At 35.1% G+C, this 18733-nt stretch overlaps 3 protein-coding genes across 4 annotated transcripts in view; all 3 read right to left on the reverse strand.

The window, feature by feature from the left end:
• The window catches only part of LOC306877381 (uncharacterized protein), a 109565-nt gene extending 98308 nt beyond the window's left edge, over window positions 1–11257 (reverse strand). Inside the window, exons 1-4 of the mRNA XM_079429135.1 lie at window positions 11139–11257; window positions 10271–10355; window positions 10035–10178; window positions 8574–9659 (exon numbers count right to left, since the gene is read on the reverse strand). Coding sequence (XP_079285261.1) covers window positions 9022–9531 — 510 coding nt within the window. The 5' untranslated portion in view covers window positions 9532–9659; window positions 10035–10178; window positions 10271–10355; window positions 11139–11257 and the 3' untranslated portion in view covers window positions 8574–9021. The remainder of the gene's footprint in view (window positions 1–8573; window positions 9660–10034; window positions 10179–10270; window positions 10356–11138) is intronic.
• LOC306877379 (A-kinase anchor protein 17A-like) lies at window positions 756–12063 on the reverse strand. Of its 2 annotated transcripts, XM_079429126.1 has the most exons (7): window positions 11967–12063; window positions 7820–8322; window positions 7016–7285; window positions 4752–4900; window positions 4590–4626; window positions 3909–4149; window positions 989–2951 (listed from the first exon to the last, which is right to left on the reverse strand). In XM_079429126.1, exons 2-7 carry the CDS (start codon window positions 8297–8299, stop codon window positions 2803–2805), a joined length of 1326 nt encoding a protein of 441 aa, XP_079285252.1. In that variant the 5' UTR covers window positions 8300–8322; window positions 11967–12063; the 3' UTR covers window positions 989–2802. The 2 variants fall into 2 exon arrangements, with proteins under 2 accessions (XP_079285251.1, XP_079285252.1); XM_079429125.1 differs by lacking the exon at window positions 4590–4626 and having other exon boundaries at window positions 756–2951.
• A 3407-nt stretch (window positions 12064–15470) lies between these two features.
• On the reverse strand, window positions 15471–18685 carry LOC306877194 (ankyrin repeat domain-containing protein SOWAHC-like). Its single transcript, XM_079428781.1, has 2 exons — window positions 17800–18685; window positions 15471–16365 (listed from the first exon to the last, which is right to left on the reverse strand). The coding sequence occupies exons 1-2, from the start codon at window positions 18553–18555 to the stop codon at window positions 15568–15570; spliced, it is 1554 nt and encodes a 517-aa protein (XP_079284907.1). The 5' UTR covers window positions 18556–18685; the 3' UTR covers window positions 15471–15567.
• Between the last annotated feature and the right edge of the window lie 48 nt (window positions 18686–18733).

Below are 18733 nucleotides of genomic sequence, written 5' to 3' on the forward strand. Positions count from 1 at the left end.
ACAGATGATCCGTGTCCAGACACACAGACCTGCTTTAATTCAGAGGCTTTAAACTCTCAAAGCAAGGAGCTGCTTGTTCAGAGAGAACCAATGAAAGAAGCTGATGATCCAGCAAAACAACAGGATCATCCTGACCTCAAGACATGATTACAATCAAACTAATCAACGGTGTTCATTAACAATATTCATTAACTATGTTTTACTCATAGCTTCGAGCACCTCTGTACCACGGTAAAATCACTGGGACTTCTTGTGTCTTTTTGCTTTAATATAATAGTATTTAATATAATCCAGTGTTATTATTTTAGTATATTTAAGATGTTATCAGTTTTTATTTCTGTATTTTCAGTTTTTTTTTTTTATTTAATTTGTAATTTCTTAATGTCTATTTTTTTCTTTTTATTTCAGTTTTAGTTATTTTAGTATACATCAAGTTAAACAAAATAAAAAATAGAAATAAAGTAGCTGAATTTTGTTTTTGCATTTATGCACAATTATATATTTTATTTTATTTCAAGTGAAGTTTTTTATGGTTTTAGTTTTACTTGCATAACTTTGATATAACTTACATTTATGAATTTGGCAGATGGTTTTATCCAAAGCAACTAACATTGAATTAAATGTACACATTTACATTTTATCCGTTTTTTAATCTGTTGCTGTAAACCTAATAATGAATCATAATTAAAAATAAAATTAAAATTAAAATAATTTTTCAAATAAAACACTTGCTAAAAGAACAATGTTATATTAATATAATTAAATATTTTATTTGTTATGCTGAATGTCATGTGAGCATTAACCACTTTTTTCTCAGAATTGCGAGTTATAAAGTTATAAATTGCTATAAAATATAAAGTCGCTATTCTGAGAACATATCAGTCTTTTCCCCTCAAAAATAGACTTTATAACTCACAATTGCAAGTTTATATCTCACATTTATGAGATAAAAAGTCACAATGCACTTTTTTCATTTTTTATTCAGCTTCCATACAAAACTGTTTAGGAATCACTGATCCAGAGAAAAGAAACCAGCTCATTAGTGGCTCATTATTTGCATGTAAAACGAACAGTTTTTGACTTAATGAGAAACATGATTTGCTGGAGGTGAAAAATAATAAAATAAAAAAATAAAAATAATAAAATCTTCATGGTCCTAAAACAGGCTTCATGTTCTTTCTGAAACTCATCAAGAGTAAAATAACGGCAGATTCCCGCTGGGATCCAAAGCACTGCTTTATTGAGTTCATACGAGTCTCGATAATGACTTCAGACATGTGCTTTCATCTAAATACTGCACTCGTGTCGAGGAAAACAAAGCTGAGACGCTTCAAATGAACGGATAATATTAAACTCTCACAACACTTTCTACAACTTAATATTCAAGTCATGAACCGAGGATTGTAGTCTGAGTATAATAACGCAGAAGCTAAAGCAGATCTTCAGCAGAGGAAGGAAAGAAACGCATTCACATGTCAAACTCCACTGAACTGAGCAGATCTCACCCAGAAAACACAGTCAGGATCAACTCAACAGCATTAAACTCAAACAAATCACACCATCAGAAAACCTCCCAGGCCATATTTCACCTCAAAAACAGAAGAAGTTATATTAAATAAGGTCTAATGTTAGGGACTGTTTTTAGGGATTTAGGGACATTATTTTTTTCCTACACATTTATTATCAATCATGATGTGAAAAATTCTGATTCTCATTGGTCGTTCAAAAAAAAAAAAGGTTATTTCAAATGTAAGGCATTTAAACATCATGCTATTTATTTTCTGTACTACTTTTAATTTTACAGTCAAATTTAGTGTTAAAAAAATTAATAAAAAATCTAATGAGAATCACAAACAAATTTAAAAGCAAGATTTATAAATGCATTACAGAAATTACACTGAGAATTTGAAGAGAACTGTAATAACCATAAGTACACCCTAAATAACTTGAAATCAAAAATCCTAAAACTGGCGTCATGTTCTTTATGATTGTTTTTTCTTTGCTAGAGAAAAAAATGTTTTAAATCTTCACTTTTTTATTTCTAAATTTAATTTAATTAAATTTTAAACATTGAAACAATTCTTAATAATCCTTAAATAGGCAACATCATTTGCTGGATAAAAAAAATAAATAAAACGAAAAAATGAAATCTTAATTTTAATTAATAATTAAGAATCTTATTTTTTTCTTAATGAAAGAAAAAAATTGTAATTCTTCATTCTTAAACAGGCAACATAATTTGCTGGGGAAAAAATAAAATAAAGGCTTGTAAAACAGGTTCTAAAACAGGCTTCACGTCCTTTATAAAAAACAATTTACTGGAGGAAAAAAATCTTACTGGTCTTAAATCACACTTTTTTTTAAGCAACCTGTATTTTCTTGTGTTTTCTGCTGTATTTTCAGGGTGAATGTGACCTGGCCGTGTTTTGCTGAGGCTCACGCAGCAGGTGTTTCTCTCAGTATCGTCTGGATCGCTGATGCGAGCGTCTGCGGCTGCGGCTGCGACTGCTGCTTTCTCTCTGACTGCGGCTGCTGCTGCTGCTCTGGCCGTGGCTGTGTCTCCTGCTCCGTCTGCGCCGCGGCCGGCTTCTGCTCCGCCTGCGACTGCGACTGTGTCTGCGCCGCCTGCGTTCACGTCTGCCGCCGTCGGCTTCAGTCTCTTTCTGCTTCTCCTGCTTCTTTGCTTCACTGGTTTCTCTGTGCTGGTCTTCCGTCTGCGTGGCGCAGATCTGCAGGTCCAGATGGACATCATCAGTGTTGGTGCTCTTCTTGAGCAGGTTTCCCAGCAGTTTGTCGCGCAGCTCACGCTCTTTCCTCTGCAGCTCCAGCGTTCGTGCTTTCTCGGCCTCGACGCGGCGCAGCTCGTCCTCCTGCAGCCGTCTGCGTTCCTCCAGCTGCTGCAGACGTCTGCGCTCCGCCTGCTGCTCCTCCAGCTGCTGCTGCTTCAGCCTCTGCACACACAAGCAGCCACATCTCAAATCATGCTTTCAGCTTTCTCAAACCTTTATTTTTTACACAATGTTAATTAAAATCATTTAATAATAAAACTTTCAATTTACTGCAACAATGTATCGATAATTAAAAACATTTTGAAATCCCTAGGAAATCTGTTTAATTTCTTTTCCCAAACTGCATTTTTTTGCACGTTTAATTGTTTCTGCAGGATTTTTAAAAAATATTTTCTCATTTTAATTTTTACCGTATTAATGGTTAAATTAAAACTTAGATTTTAGTAATCAAAAAGCAAGTGAAATGATGAAACTTATACAATTTAACAACTTAAGTTTAACAAAAATGTAATTTTTAAGGCCCTATGAAATCAGCTTTATTTTTCCCAAATTCCATTTTTTTCCAATTTAAATTTTTCTGTTCATAAAATTGATAAAACTTTAACAACTTAATATTTAATTAACTTCTTTACAATATGCCCTATGAAATATATATATAAATTATTATTATTATTATTTTTTTCTTAAAATCTCTGTTTTCTGTTTTAATTTTTCAGGATTTATGATTTAATAGAAATGTTCAAAAACGGTGTTAACTAAATTAATGAAAAAAAGTGAACATAAGAAGAAATGTTTAAAATGTAATTAAATGGAAATACACAATTCCTTTCATTTTTTGGCAAATGAAGTGCTGCACAACTAAGGTTTACTGTTAAAATTAAAACATGGAAGAAAAATTGATTATTCCTTTAAGTTTCAATAATCGTATTACTATTATTATTACTTTAAGAAGAACATTCCACTGTACAATAGCAATATAAACCAAACTTTGGTGGGTTGTTGTAAAGAGCTTTAAAATTCTGTAACACATTCCTCAATATACTGTAAATTCCATTTTTCAAAAAGTGATATGGCCCTGAAACTATGGCTGTAATATGAGGCAGGACCGCAGGTAATAACCTTGGCTCTGCTGAGCAGCTCTGCGATCAGCCGGATGGACTCCAGGTTCCTCTGGGCCAGAAGAAGTTTGCGCTCCTCCAGTGAGATCTTCAGCTGGAGCTGCTTCTGCTCCTCCTCCTGCTGCTTCTTCAGCTTCTTCTGCGTCTTCTTCTCCTCCTTCTCCTTCAGCTTCTGCTCTCGTTTGCGCAGTTTCTCCTCTCTCCTCCTCTCCTTCTCCTCCTCCTCCTGCTCTCGCTGCTTCCTGAAACATTCAGCAGAACACTTGAATCATAACAGCAGACATGACCAAATATACAGCAATAAAAACTGATTAAACACAATTAAAGACCGTCACAAAATTACACACCAATAGCTGTGTAAAATGCTAAAAATTTTAAATCATAATAATAACATTAATAGTAATATGAATGCATATGAATTACAATAAAAAAATATAATTCTTTCTTGTGATTATTATTTTCTTCACAATTAAGTAGATATTCCCACACATATTTAATCAAAATGTGAAAAAAAAAAAATAAATCCAAATTTAAAAAAAATTGTAAAATGTTAAATGTAAGGTATTTTTAAATCATGGCATTTATTTCTGTACTGCTTTTAATTCATGCTGTAATACAGTAAACTTTACAGTAAAAATAATAAAGAATAAAATCCGAATAATATATAATACAGATATCATACTGAGAATTTGAGGGAAAATGTGCTGGACCTGAATAACCTGAAATAAATACAAATAAAGACATGTATTGTTAAATAGGTGCATATGAATGAAAAAACAGCTTGAAACTCTATTCAAATCTTTGATATTCACATAGAAAACAGCTGTGTTTTTCTCTGATTCACCTCTCCTCCTCCTTGCGGCGCTCCTCCTCTTCTTTCTCTCGGCGCTTCTGCTCTTCTCTCTGTTTCTCCAGCTCCTGCAGCTTCAGTCGCTCCTGCTGACGCTTCTTCAGAGAGGAATCACTCAGGTGTTTAGTTGTGTCAAACGTCACCTGAGAAAACACAGCTTCAGCTTATAACAAACATCACAAACATCATATTTACTGCATTGCACTGCAACACTACAGACATTACAAAAAACACCTAATGCTCAATTAATCATTATATTTTTCAAGATTTTTCTAGTACTTCATTTTTGCTAAAATAATTAAACTAACTAATAAATTAAAATGAATAAATACTACTATATTAACATCTTATTTAAAAAAAAAGATGACAAAGACAACAAAATTGCAAAATTCAATACACAGTGGTTTGAAACCATATTAAAACTTAGAAATAAAGGTTTTCAGGACTTTTAACATTTTTAAATGAACAAAAAGTTATAATTAAATTTAATACATTTAGGTAATAAATTGTGAAAAGCTGTAAAAAATAAAAATCACATTTTGACAGAATGTGTGTATGCATGTTTTGAGGAGCAACTGCGTAAAACGTTTAAGCAAAAGGATTTGTCAGATTCTAGTAAGAATTAGGTGTAAAATGTGTTTAATGTCATAAAATCTGACAACGCAAAAAGAAAAGGGAAATGTATTAAATATAGGCTTTATTTCCATCATGCAAAATCTAATGTGATGTTTTTGGTTTGGTGTAACTGTGAGCTCTTGACAGGTTTTGTGACATCGACACACTTTATAACAGGCTGTGGTTGAAGTTCAGTGTGATGATGAGCAGACACGGACAGAGCTCAGTTCATGTCTCTGCGCTGCTCAATAATCCCTGAACTCATTCATTAACGCCGGTTAAAGTGGCGGTGTGACTCATCTCATTAACAAACCTGCTCGGTCAAATAAAGCCTCTGAGAAACCACTTTCACAAACTGGAACGCATTTCTCTGAGCTTCTCTGAGCTACAGAGCAGGGCCATTATCTGTAATTACAACTACAGCCAAATTTAAAAATATACATATATATTAAATTAATGTTTTATGCCTTTATTTCATTACCATTTTGCTTAGTTTTTGATAATCATGAATCCAGAAAAATGAAAACACAGAACACAGAATTTCTGGAAAACAAAAACAAACATTTCACAGGATCCTATTATTGTTGAAAAATATGTCATAAATTTATTAAATAGTTAAAATTTTACGAATTCAGTTGATTAGACATGCCTTTAGATTATTAAAATAAAAAAAATGTAATTAAAACAGAAATTCGATTTTAATTAATTAGACATGCTTTTCAATTATTAAAATAATTCAAACAGAATCCAGAAAAAAATAAAACATTTCACAGGATCCTATTATTGTAATAAATAAAAAAGTAATAAATGTATTAAAAAGGTGAAGTTTCATAATTCAGTTGATTAGACATGCCTTTTGATTATTACTATTTAAATAGAAAAACTTAATTAACTTAATTAAACTTAAAAGTAAAAAAAAATAAAACAGGGGCCTAAGATGTAATTTTTGTTGAACTTTTAATAGATTGTTACTAAATTTTCATAATTTTAATTAATTAAACATGCTTTTCGATTACTAAAATCACTGAAAACAGAATCCAGAAAAAATACGACATTTATATAAAATAAATGTTTAAATAAAAAAAAAAAGTATATTGCAAAATAATAATAATAATGTTATTAAAAAGATAAAGTTTTATGAATTCAGTTTATTAGACATGCCTTTTGATTATTAAAATTAAAAACTTTTTAATGTAATAAAAATGAAAGCGGAAAAAAGAGAATTTGGGGAAAAAATAAATGTTTATGATTTTAGTTAATTAGTGCATAAGCTAATGTTAACAAGCACAACTTTTGATTTTAATAAATTAACATTAACTACAATTAATAAAATATTTAAGAAGGATTGTTCATTAAGTTCATGTTAACTAATGAACCTTATTGTAAAGTGTTACCAATAATGTTACTGAAAAGATAGTTTGATGAATTTAGTTTATTAGACATGCCATTTGTTTATTAAAATTAAAATGTAAAACATTTTTAATTTAATAAAAATTAAAGAGGAAAAAAGAGAATTTGAGAAAAAACAAATGTTTCCAGTTGTAATTAATTAAGACGTGCTTTTTGATTTCTAAAATCATAAACGTAATCCAGAACATTTAAAAAGGAAATTAGTGAAGAAATGCAATGTAGTGAGAACTGACCTTAATGCTGCAGGCCACGGCCTTCCCATCATCCCCCTTCAACATGAGCTTCATGCCCCGGAGCGAGTCCATGGCCCTGACGAAGCCCGTGTGGTCCTGATACTGAACAAACCCCTCGAAGTTCAGGTGTCCTCCGAACGAGAAGGTGTTAAAGTTCTTCCCGGTCATCTCCATCTCCTCCAGCATCGGGATATCCACGTTCCGGATCTTCCCGAAGCGCTGGAAAACCGTCCGGAGCGCCGCCTCCGAGGGTCTATCGGGAATGCCGTCCTTCGGCCAGAATAAATACATAAATACATTTATTATAAAGGTAAAGTTTCATGAATTCAGCTGATTAGACGTGCATTTTGATTAATAACATTTAAATCGAAAAAAATATTACAATTAAAATGGAATTTGGGGAATAAATAAAACGGATTTTACAGGAGACTAAAATATCAAGACAAAAGTGTTTATTACATTTGAAATATGGATATTTTTCTTACAAAAACACATGGATTTGTTACAGGAGGCCTTTATTTAGGCCCTGGAGCTGTGTGAGGCATGAGTTAATATGGAAGGATGCACTTTATTTAATGTCTTTTGGACTGTTGGACAGAAACACCCACTCACTGCAATAATAGAGCTTAGAGGAGCCAGCACAAGTTTTAATATAACTCTGATTGGATTGGTCTGAAAGAAGAAAGTCATATACATCGAGGATGCCTCGAGGGTCAGTAAAACAGGCTAATTTTCATTTTTGGGTGAACTAACCCCTTTAACCCGTGCGCATTCACACTCATTTAGATTTTGGTTTGACTGTACCTTCGGCGAGAACCACTTGCACGGCAGCCCCTCCAGATGAATGGTGTCCGGCCGTTCTCCGGGAACCGTCTCGTTCATGTCCTTGGCGTCTCGGAAGAAGGAGTCCCAGTCGTGGCGGGAGGGGAAGTCGGTTTTGTGCTCGACGGCACGGATCTTCAGGACGTCTGTGAAGCCGCTGAGCTTGATGCTCTTGCCCTCCAGCTTGGCCAGCAAGCGTTTGACGGCGCTCCGGTTCTCCACCTCGCCCTCGAAGCGGATGAAGTCCATGGTGCTCTTGGAGATGCGCAGCGAGGAGAACTGCTCCGGATGCACCATGGCCTTCAGGCGCTCCATCACCTCCCAGTTGGAGATGGACTTGCCGGGCGTCTTGAGGTGAGGCAGAGCCACGCTGACCGTGATTTTGGCGATGGGTTTGAGGTAGAGATTGAACTCGGGACACAGATCCACCGCCTCGGCCGTGTCGCTCACGACGGACATCATTCTGGAGACGCTTCAGCTGAACGCTGGACACAAACACAGCAGACGTCACAGCGCTTCTGTACAAGTTATGATTAATAACTGAAGAGTTAATCGCATCTAAAATAAAAGTGTTTGTTTACATAATATATGTGTGTGTGTACAGTGTATATTAAATACACACACTTGCATGTATATATTTAGAAAATAATTACTGTATATATTTATATTACAGATAAATATATTTAAACAACATATTTTGCTTAAACATATACTGCATGAGTGTGTATTTATATACAGGGTATATACAGCAATCCTTAAGTTAAATTTACTACTTTTTAATACCTTTTTTACTACCTTCAGAATTTTTTTTTAAAACCATCACGACACTGAATTGCAAGTGTTAATCAGCAACCTTTCTATTATTTGGGGATTTTGACATATATAACATACAAAAAAGAATATATTTAGAGACTGATGTTGACAACATATTGCACATATTTATTTCACTTAGTAAATAAAAATAAAACAAACTACATAAAATGTGCAATGGAGAGAATGGATAGTTCCAGCACACTGGCTGGCATTCACTGCAAGTTGCTGATTCACAAACTGGCATCTTGTATGAACTGTTGCTGATTCACAAACTGGCATCCACTACATGAACTATTGTTTGCACTTGTGCTATAGGCCTAATATGAACTTGTGGGCATAAAATCCTATGGCAAGTGCCTTAATTCCATGGCCTATTCCTCAATAGTTTTGTCCATTTTGACCAGTTCCTTTTTCTTCTCCTTGTGTCTCCTTCTAAGTGTGTTTGATTTGGTGATTAGCTGGGCCATTTTTGACCCAGCTTTCCCCTCTGCCTCTTCGGCCAATTTGTTGGCATCATTTTCAAGGATGGCACAGACTTCGTCCAGGACTCTGCGTTGCTGCTTGAGCTCCTGTAGTTCGTCCTCTGCGGCCTTCCTTTTCTGTATTTGAGCATCGCTCTCCCTCTTTTTACGCTCTTGCTCCAGGTAGAGCCTGTACTGGGACCTTGCTGAGGCCACAGAAGCCAGCAGGTCCTTGGTTAAAGGCACCTTGAGGACACCACCACAGCTACTGACATTGTCACAGATTAACCTCAGTGCCTCCAAGGATTCACCTAGAAGGTTACAGGTTTCCACCTCCTTGTTAATGGAGAAGCCCCTCTCCACAGTGGCTTGTCCATGTGAAAGAAGTAAAACGCTCTGGCAGAATCTCAACAGGTCCATGTAGGATGGGCTGAGGGTCAAGTGTAGAAACACATCCACACGTTGCTTGAAAGGCTGGAAAGAACGGAATTGTTCACCTCTGCCCTCAAGAGACAGCAATGATGTAAACTGCTGAATGATTACATCACCTACAACATAGACAAAGAAATTAAGTTAATTAATAGGTCATTTAAATTTAGTAGTCCCAGTTGGCCTATCAGACCATTTGGCAATACATACATCATAACATCATGTTATAACATCTAAGTAGAGCTAGGAATGTGTAAGGCTTCTTCTGAACTTATTAATTTGATAAAGCATTGACACTTCCTGACTGTTGAGAGGAGAATGCAGAAAACCATCTTGCTAACACACACTTCTCACACAAGGCTTTAATCAATCTGAATAACCTATGCACTTTGACTGTCCCTATACAATATCTTCTGACCAGCTGGGATGCCACCTGCCAAATGTTTGCCCTGGAGGAATGTTTGCACTATTCCCTTCATCTGTCTGATAATGACCTTGATAGCAGATTCTGCTCCCAGGCCTATGTCTACACTCTTTGGGGAGACCAAGTTCTTTTCATCTGTTAGATCTATTTTGATCAGCTGCAGGGGTGTGAGGTCCTGGGTGAGCTCTCGTTGAACGAACCACCTCAGTAAACTCTTAAAATTACAAAACAAGCAGTTAGTAATCCAACAATTTACACAGATTCACCAAATGCAATCAATTTTATAAAATATTTAATGATCATTACCATCAGCAGCTCAGTCAAATCTTTTGCCAAGAAGGGCCACAATGGCTCATCAGTTTGGAACTTTGTCAAGAAGGGGTTGAAAGTTCTTGCAATTGCCAGAAAAAAAAAAGAATTTTGCAGTTAACACCTTTAAAAATTACATAAATGTATTATGTATTTTTATTTAACTTAGTGAGTGTATAAATCAGCAGCAAAAAGTAATTCTTGAAAAAATCTGCAGTCATTTTATTAATCTAAACATGTTAATAAAAACAAATAATATTACTATTAGTACTCTTATAAAATTCAATCAGGCAATCATACATTTCACAATTTTATATTTATATATGAATGTCAAGGATTCAGAAGTGTATATATTTATATAGCCTTCACTACACTACACAGAAATAACACACAATTAAATTATGCTTATTTTAAATGTATTGAGCAGGTTAAGTATAAAAAATATAGGCTTTTAATAATCTTTCAGTGCGCAAAACCATGATAATATGAAACGCTTCAAAACAGAGCGCACAAAGCGCGTATGCGCATCGCGGGTGCAGAATGATGTGCTCAAAGCAACACGGAGTCACAGCAAGTGCGCATTTAAAAGTTCACGGCACAAAGCGAAGAAATGTCGAGCGCACAAATCCTAGTGTATATCTGTCCAACAGTTTATTTATCATTTGTTTCTACAAGAGTTTTAAATTCCAGTTATTGTTCGTTTGATGCCGATTCATAGTCCTTGTGTGTGTGATCTAACAGTAAATTACAACAGTAAATTAGCCAACATCATCCTATAATATACAAAATCTTTGAGAATAAATAACTCTTCAAATGAGTGATCACAGGATACCGCGTAAGTAGGGCTATATAAAAAAGAACTTACCTTTATGTGATGCAACAAATCTTCTGCCCTTCCATGTCCCAAAAACCAAAGATCCAAAGTATCTGGATTGGACACGGTCATCCTCCCAGTATCGAACATGGATGTCAAGCTGTTTTTTCTTTGACGCCTGATTGAGGCACTCATCAAACATCAACACGAATGGCCCAGCCAACTTCGCTGTTCTGAGATGTTGCCGAACGACCACTGAATATGACGTCAGCATCAAACATAAGTTGAGACGAAAGATCTTTGATCATGTCCCCAGATATGCTAAAGCCCATATTTAAACGAACTAACGCGAACGCAGATAGAATTTCAATCAGAATAGGACACCTGATAGTCTGAAAAAAATAATACCTAATTTGGAAAAAATAATACCTTTGAGACCACATTTAATACTTTTAATGGCCTTAAATTTGTCAATTTTGATTTATCACTTTTTAATACTTTTTAAAACCCCGCGGATACCCTGATATATATATATACATAACTATATACGCAGTACACACACATATATTATGTAAACAAACACTTTTATTTTGGATGTGATTAATCACGATTAATGCAGATATAACATCATACACATGAAATAATAATAATAATATAACAATAGTCCCTCAATATTCACAAAACATGGATATTATTAATATCTGTAGACTTCTGTGAAGCCGATACTAATATTGATATTGATAAGGAGCAATAATAATAATTAAGATCTCATATAGTGATATTATAAGCACAGCGATGATGATGATGGAGACCCCCCGCGGGTTATCTAGCTTAACTAGTCTAACTAGCTGAAATAAAGACATGTAAGTGTTTACTAACCTCTCTGGATCAATAACAACACAGTCCGCGCGCAGCTGAAACTAACGGACATGATGCCGCTGGCCGCTTCCGCATACGTCACACACCGCAACCGGAAGTCACCGACGGGCTCTGCTGCCCTCAAGCGGACTTTAGAAAAATATATATATATTTTTTAATTAAATAAAAATCTCCAAAAGTGTTTAAATAAACATTGTTTGTTAAATTAAATGTAAGTTAAATGAATTGTTAAAATACAATGGTGCTCTTGACAACACAATAAAGCTTCTCTCAGAGCAGGATGCAATAATACTAATATAAACAATTAAATGATTTACATATTTGGGTGAAAAACAACAGAGAAATCCTGTAACCTCTTCACATAAAATGATTAAAGAGATAAACTGCTAAAACTAGAATGATTGTTTAAGTGTGTCACTAATCAGTTTGTCGATGTCAGATAATAAAGTTACGCTCAGATCGATGTAATATATCTTTCTTTAAAAGCATTTTAAGGGACAGAAAATTCTCCTCACTGATGAATCCGTCTTATTTATGACTAATTCTGATTATAATGTAAAGCAGAAGTGTCTGAGGTCTGCTCATGTCCTTCTGATGAAACACAGTTAATCTCCAGTCAATCTCTGACGAGGCATAAACCCTCTCCTTCAGGAAAACCTGCTCATTTGGAAGCATTACAGTTGAATACCGCACACAACATAATCAGATTTGTGCTGATTTCTGTGGTTTTATCTGCTGATCAAAGCAATATTAATACTCAAAAATAACCAGAATACACCAAAGCAAATGACTACAGTGTATGACTATAATCTGCTGATCCAGATCTCACATCACTTCTGGATCAAATAAAGCGGTTTAATCAGACTGTGTTTAACTCTTCACACCACAGAAGCACAATCAGGTGCAATAAACTCTGCATTTCTGGAATAACACACAATATATATATATATTGCCGGTCAAACGTTTGGGATCAGTGAGATTTTTAATATTTTTTTAAAGAAGTTTCTTCAAGGCTGTATCTATTTGATCAAAAATACAGAAAAAAACTGTAATATTGTGAAATATTATTGCAATTTAAAATAACAGTTTTCTATTTTAATATACTTTAAAATGTAATGTATTTCTGTGATGCGCAGCTGTATTTTCATCATCATTACTGCAGTCTTCAGTGTCACATGATCTTCAGAAATCATAATAATATACTGATTTACTGCTCAGTGTTGGAAACCATTCATTGTGCTGCTTCCTTTTTTGTTTTTTTGTGAGGGGGCCAGCTGTGATAGGATTCTCTGATTAATAAAAAAATGGAAAATGAACAGCATTTGTTTAAAAACTAAATTTTGTGTTACGATATACAATATTCAAACGTTTGGGGTCAGTAAATTTTCTTTCTTTTTTTTTTTTTTTTTAAACAAATTAATACTTTTATTCAGGAGGGATGTGTTAAATGAATAAAAAGTCATAGTAAAGACTTATGTTGTTAGAAAAGATTTCAAAGAATCAAAGAAAAAAGTATCACATGTTCCAAAAACCAATATGAAGCAGCTCAACACTCATAAATCAGAATATTAGACTGATTTCTGAAGATCATGAAGAGACTCCCTTAAAAAGGCAGTGTATCATTATAACATGACATAGACCCAATAACATGCACTCTTTATTTCAAGTGCCCAGTTTATTTGATAAAGCAAATGCATGTTGTTGTGTATAAATAAGAAACGCTCCTGTAACGGTAAGGAAGCTCTATGGGTGTGTCAGTGTCAAAATCACCATGTTTATAGCTATGAATAATTAAGAAATGAATTTGTGTGCGACACCAAACTGAACAAATCAACATACTGACAGAAGAAAAAGAGTGAGTTCCCAGTTTCCACACAATCAGAAAGGGCTTCCTTCACATCAGATAAATAATGCACAGACAGCAGATGTTAACGACTGTCATTTAAGAGCAGCAGTTAATTAGTGCTGATTGCCAAGTCAGGAATCATTACTCGTACGGTCTGATCAAAACTTTAGTGCTTCTGCATGAATGAGCAAAACATCACAGAGATGCTACGACATCACCTAGCAACCATCTGGAACACCCTAGCAACGGCATAGCAACAGCAAACACCGCTCACATTGTCTTCAGGAAACGTAAACATCCTGTTGGTTTCCACAGTTTGTATGCAAGGAACCTTAAATATAAAACACTGAGCACATTTTCAGGGTGATTTCAAATATTATTAATCTACAACAAGTGCCTAAAATGACTGTTTCATTATCAATAAAGGCACTTTACTGGGAATTACTGAGGATGCACATTTGGGATTAGTGTTTTAGTATTTTGGGATCGCTAGTAATTAGTGATTAGAAGCTTTAAAAACAACATAAAGCTTAGTATATTGCATTGCCACCGTAATGGCTCATGGGTTATTAAAGGAACAGTTCACCCCAAAATTAAAGTTATTATGGACTCATGAATGCTGGATTAGTTTCAGCTTTTGTCTTCTCCAGATGTTAACTGATGGACTGGAGTGGTGTGGATTATTGTGATGTTTTTATCAGCTCTCATTCTGACGGCACCCATTCACTTGAACTGTTCCTTTCTGGTCGTGGAGTTAGACTTTGTCTTAAAGCATTCAAACAGCAGCTTTTTTAAACTTCACCTACAGCACATAAACACATTGAAATCACATTTACAGGATAACAGTCTCAATACATGTTCATTCTGCATCTGGAAGACGGTTATTAAAGGCACAGCGACTGAAACAGGAGAGCAGGACGATCACATGCAACAGCAACATGACACGCAAAACACAAAGTGCATCCGTGGAAATATAACATCAAAATAACCTATGTTACATCTACATGTTTTCAGAGCATCATTGTAATGAAATAGTGGTGAATAATTCTGATAAAGGAGATGATTGCATTAAAATTGGTTCCAGTTGCTCATCCTCGTCCAACCTAAAAATGTAAAAAGCAGCTACTGCATATAGATATACTGTATATTTCATGTATATAGATCCAATTTAAACTGCAAAAAATTAATATTATAAATGTGTCAAACATTTCGTTTCTATTACATGATTGTGCTTCTTTTGTTATAAAACTACTATTATTTATATTTATATATTAGTGCTGTCAAACTATTCATCGCGATTAATGGCATCCTAAATAAACGTTTTTGTTCACATAATATATGTGTGTACTGTGTATATTTATTATGTATATATAAATAAACACACATACAGTATATATTTTTGAAAATATTTCCATGTATTTATATTCATATAATTTATATTATATATAAATTTATTTAATATATAAACAACATATTTTTCTTAAATATATACATGCATGTGTGTGTATTTATATATACATAATAAATATACACAACACACATATATTATGTAAACAAAAACGTTTATTTAGGATGCCATTAATCGTTGACAGCACTAATATATATATATATATATATATATATATATATATATATATTCAAGTTTTTCCTTTTTTTTTACATAAAATTAGTTTGAATCACGCAGTAAACAAGCAGCTCAGTTGATCTCAGCGTAATAAAGTCTTTGCATACGTCTCTATTATTCACATTTCCGTCTCAGCCAAAGAGATTGGATATGGGTCTGGATTTGAGCGGGCTCTTGAGCGACTCCTCTCTTTCCTCGTTCTCTCTGAAGGACGTGCTGTGGACGATCTGTGTCTTGAAGCGGTTCCTCTGCAGTCTGATGCAGCCAATGGAGGGTTTGCGATACAGAGACCTGGGCCTGGGCTGACCGTCGGCCGTCAGCTCCTCAGGGTGGTTTAGTAAGCGTAGAGGGTTCAGGTTGGACTGCAGGACTTTAGGAAGCTTCCATCGCCCGGCTCCAGATGTGTTCTCCGTGTCAGAGTTCACACAAGCTCCTATGATGTCCTTGATGTCGCACGTGATGCTGGATCGGAGATACTGCGCCGCTTTCTTCCCGCTGTAATCCCTCACATCCACATCTGCATCATACGCTCCCACCAGAAGCTTCATAACCTCTATGTGATTGTGCATGGCTGCCAGGTGCAGAGGCGTGTAGCCGGCGCTGGATCGGGCGTTTACGTTGATGGCGACGCCGTGCCGTTTGGCGAAATCCACCAGCATTGCGAAAAGCTCGTGTTTGCCTTGCTTGGCCGCCCAGTGCAGACACGTGAACCCGGTGACAAAGTCCTTCTTGGAGATGAGCGTGGGTTCACACTCGAGCAGCCGCTGCAGACTGTCCCACTCGCCGTCTGCCGTGCACATCATCCACTCGTGCTCCAGAGGGTCTAAGGTTACCAAGGCACAATCCTCATCCACAGACGACATTCTGAAGTCACTGCTTCTGGCTGACATGTGCCCTTGGGAGTTACGGTGCACCAGTGAGCGTCTCACCTGCATATGCATTACATATTATATGTATTATATACATTTGGATTATATATAATATGCATTATGTGATTTTTGCAATATACATTATATGCATAATGTGTATTTGGAATATATATTATATGTATCATGTGCATAATCATTATATATATGTATTATGTGCATTTGGATTGTATATTATATGCATTATGTGATTTTACATTATATTATTCATAACGTACACTTGGATTGTATGCATTATAAGCATAATCATTATTGCATGCATTATATGATTTTGCATTATTTATTGTATGCATTATGTGCACATGCATTATATATTATAAGCATTATGCGACTTTGCACTATATATTATATGCATTATGTGATTTTGCATTATATATTATATGCATAATGTGCACCTTGATTATATTATATGCATTATGAGCATAATGTGCATTTGCATGATTATGTGTATTTCCATTATATATTATATGCATTATGTGCATTTGGATTGTATATTATATGCATAACCATGCACTTGGATTATATGCATTATAAGCATAATCTTTATTACGTGCATTATATGATTTTGCATTATTATATGCATTATGTGATTTTGCATTATACATAATAAGCATAATTATTATTATTACATGCATTATATGATTTTGCATTATTATATGCATTATGTGCACATGCATTATATATTTTAAGCATTACATGATTTTGCACTATATATTTATGCATAATGTATATATATGCATAATGTGGACCTCGATTATATATTATATACATTATGAGCATAATTTGCATTTGCACTATTATGTGCATTACGTGTATTTACGTGCCACCTTTATTTATACAACGCTTTTAACAATATAGATTGTGAAAGCAGCTTTACAGTATCTAATAGGAAAATAGTGTGTTGATTATATATTATAATTATATATATAGGCCTATCTATTATAATTCATTATATATTATATGAATTATGTGCATTTGGATTATATATTATATGCATTATAAGCATTATCATTATTACATGCATTATATGATTTTGCATTATTTATTAAATGCATTATGTGCATTTGCATTATACATTATACGACTTATGTGCTTCTGCATTATACATTACATGCATTATGTGCTTTTGCATTATATATTATATGCATTATGAGCATAATGTGCATTTGCACTATTATGTGCATTGTGTATTTCCATTATAAATTATATGCATTATGTGCATTTGGATTATATAGTATATGCATTATGTGATTTATATTATATGCATTATATACAGTATTATATGCATAATGTGCACTTGGATTATATGCATTATAAGCATAATCCTTATTACGAGCATTATATGATTTTGCATTACATATTATATGGATTATGTGTATTTCCATTATTATTATTGCATGCCTTACATTCCTGCGTGTGCATTTGCACCTGTCCCACCTGTGGAGAACTGCTCATCATGAGCTCTATGAAGTTCTTACGGCTGCATTTTGGGGTGCTGGCATCCTCAGCCGGTGTCTCGTGTGCTCCATCCTCAGAAGCAGCCAGCAGACTCGGCTGAGATCCCCTCGATGTTCTCCGTCTAATGATGACCTGTGGCGTGACAGAAGCTGTGCCAGCTCCAGCCTCCAGCTCCGCTTCTCCTGCCCTAGATTCCGCTTCTCCTGTTGACTGAGCATTAGAGAGCACGGGAGCATTTGCTTTTATTACATCATTTCCATGCACGGTTTCAATTAGCTTTGCATCAGAGATCTCACAGTCTCTCTCAATCAGTGCGATGTCAGACACACTCAGCTGCTCCTCAGCATCTCTCACAGTCTCCTCTGATTTAGGATTCAGATCACTGATGTCTTCATGCACGTTGAGGTTCTTTTCGAAACGCATTGCATTAATTCCTCTGTTGATATCATCATCATCATGATCATCATCGGGCTTCTCCTCCTGCGCGCGCCCGGCGCTGGGCATCTCTGGGTATCTGTACTTCTTCTTCAAACACACCACTTTCTCCCCGTTTTCTTGCTTCACGTAAGCGATATTGTCCACAAAACGCTTAAATCTCTCTTTTAGCACGGCTCGCTTCGTATTTTCGCTGCTCAGAAAGACTTTAAAATGCGCGACCAAATCCTTGTTTTTCACACGCCCCTCGTTTTCCAAAAGAAAGTCCAGGACGGATTCTTGCGTGCACTCCTTCGCCATTATATCATGTTTTATGATAGTAATAATAATAACGCGAATGCACAGATCAGCGTTTTGGCAGGTCTTTATATCGTTAGTCTGCGTGCTGGTGAACGCATCGCGTCTCGTCTTATTAAACTAGGCTGTAGATGAGATTGAGTACTGAATGTGTCAGATAGGGGTCGGTAGAGCTTATAAA

This window comes from Barbus barbus (genome assembly GCF_936440315.1).
Source record: "Barbus barbus genome assembly, chromosome: 11".
NCBI lineage: Eukaryota > Metazoa > Chordata > Actinopteri > Cypriniformes > Cyprinidae > Barbus > Barbus barbus.

Bases quoted from the DNA above. Each gene is read 5' to 3' on its own strand.
- LOC306877379 (XM_079429125.1), bottom strand. From the start codon at position 8,299: ATGATGTCCGTCGTGAGCGACACGGCCGAGGCGGTGGATCTGTGTCCC. The intron at 4,901-7,015 runs GTCAGTTCTCAC...GTGTTTTCTCAG, and splicing joins CCGTGGCCTGCAGCATTAAG to GTGACGTTTGACACAACTAA. The intron at 2,952-3,908 runs GTTATTACCTGC...TTGTGTGTGCAG, and splicing joins AGCTGCTCAGCAGAGCCAAG to AGGCTGAAGCAGCAGCAGCT.
- LOC306877194 (XM_079428781.1), bottom strand. From the start codon at position 18,555: ATGGCGAAGGAGTGCACGCAAGAATCCGTCCTGGACTTTCTTTTGGAA. The intron at 16,366-17,799 runs GTGGGACAGGTG...ATGCATATGCAG, and splicing joins TGATGAGCAGTTCTCCACAG to GTGAGACGCTCACTGGTGCA.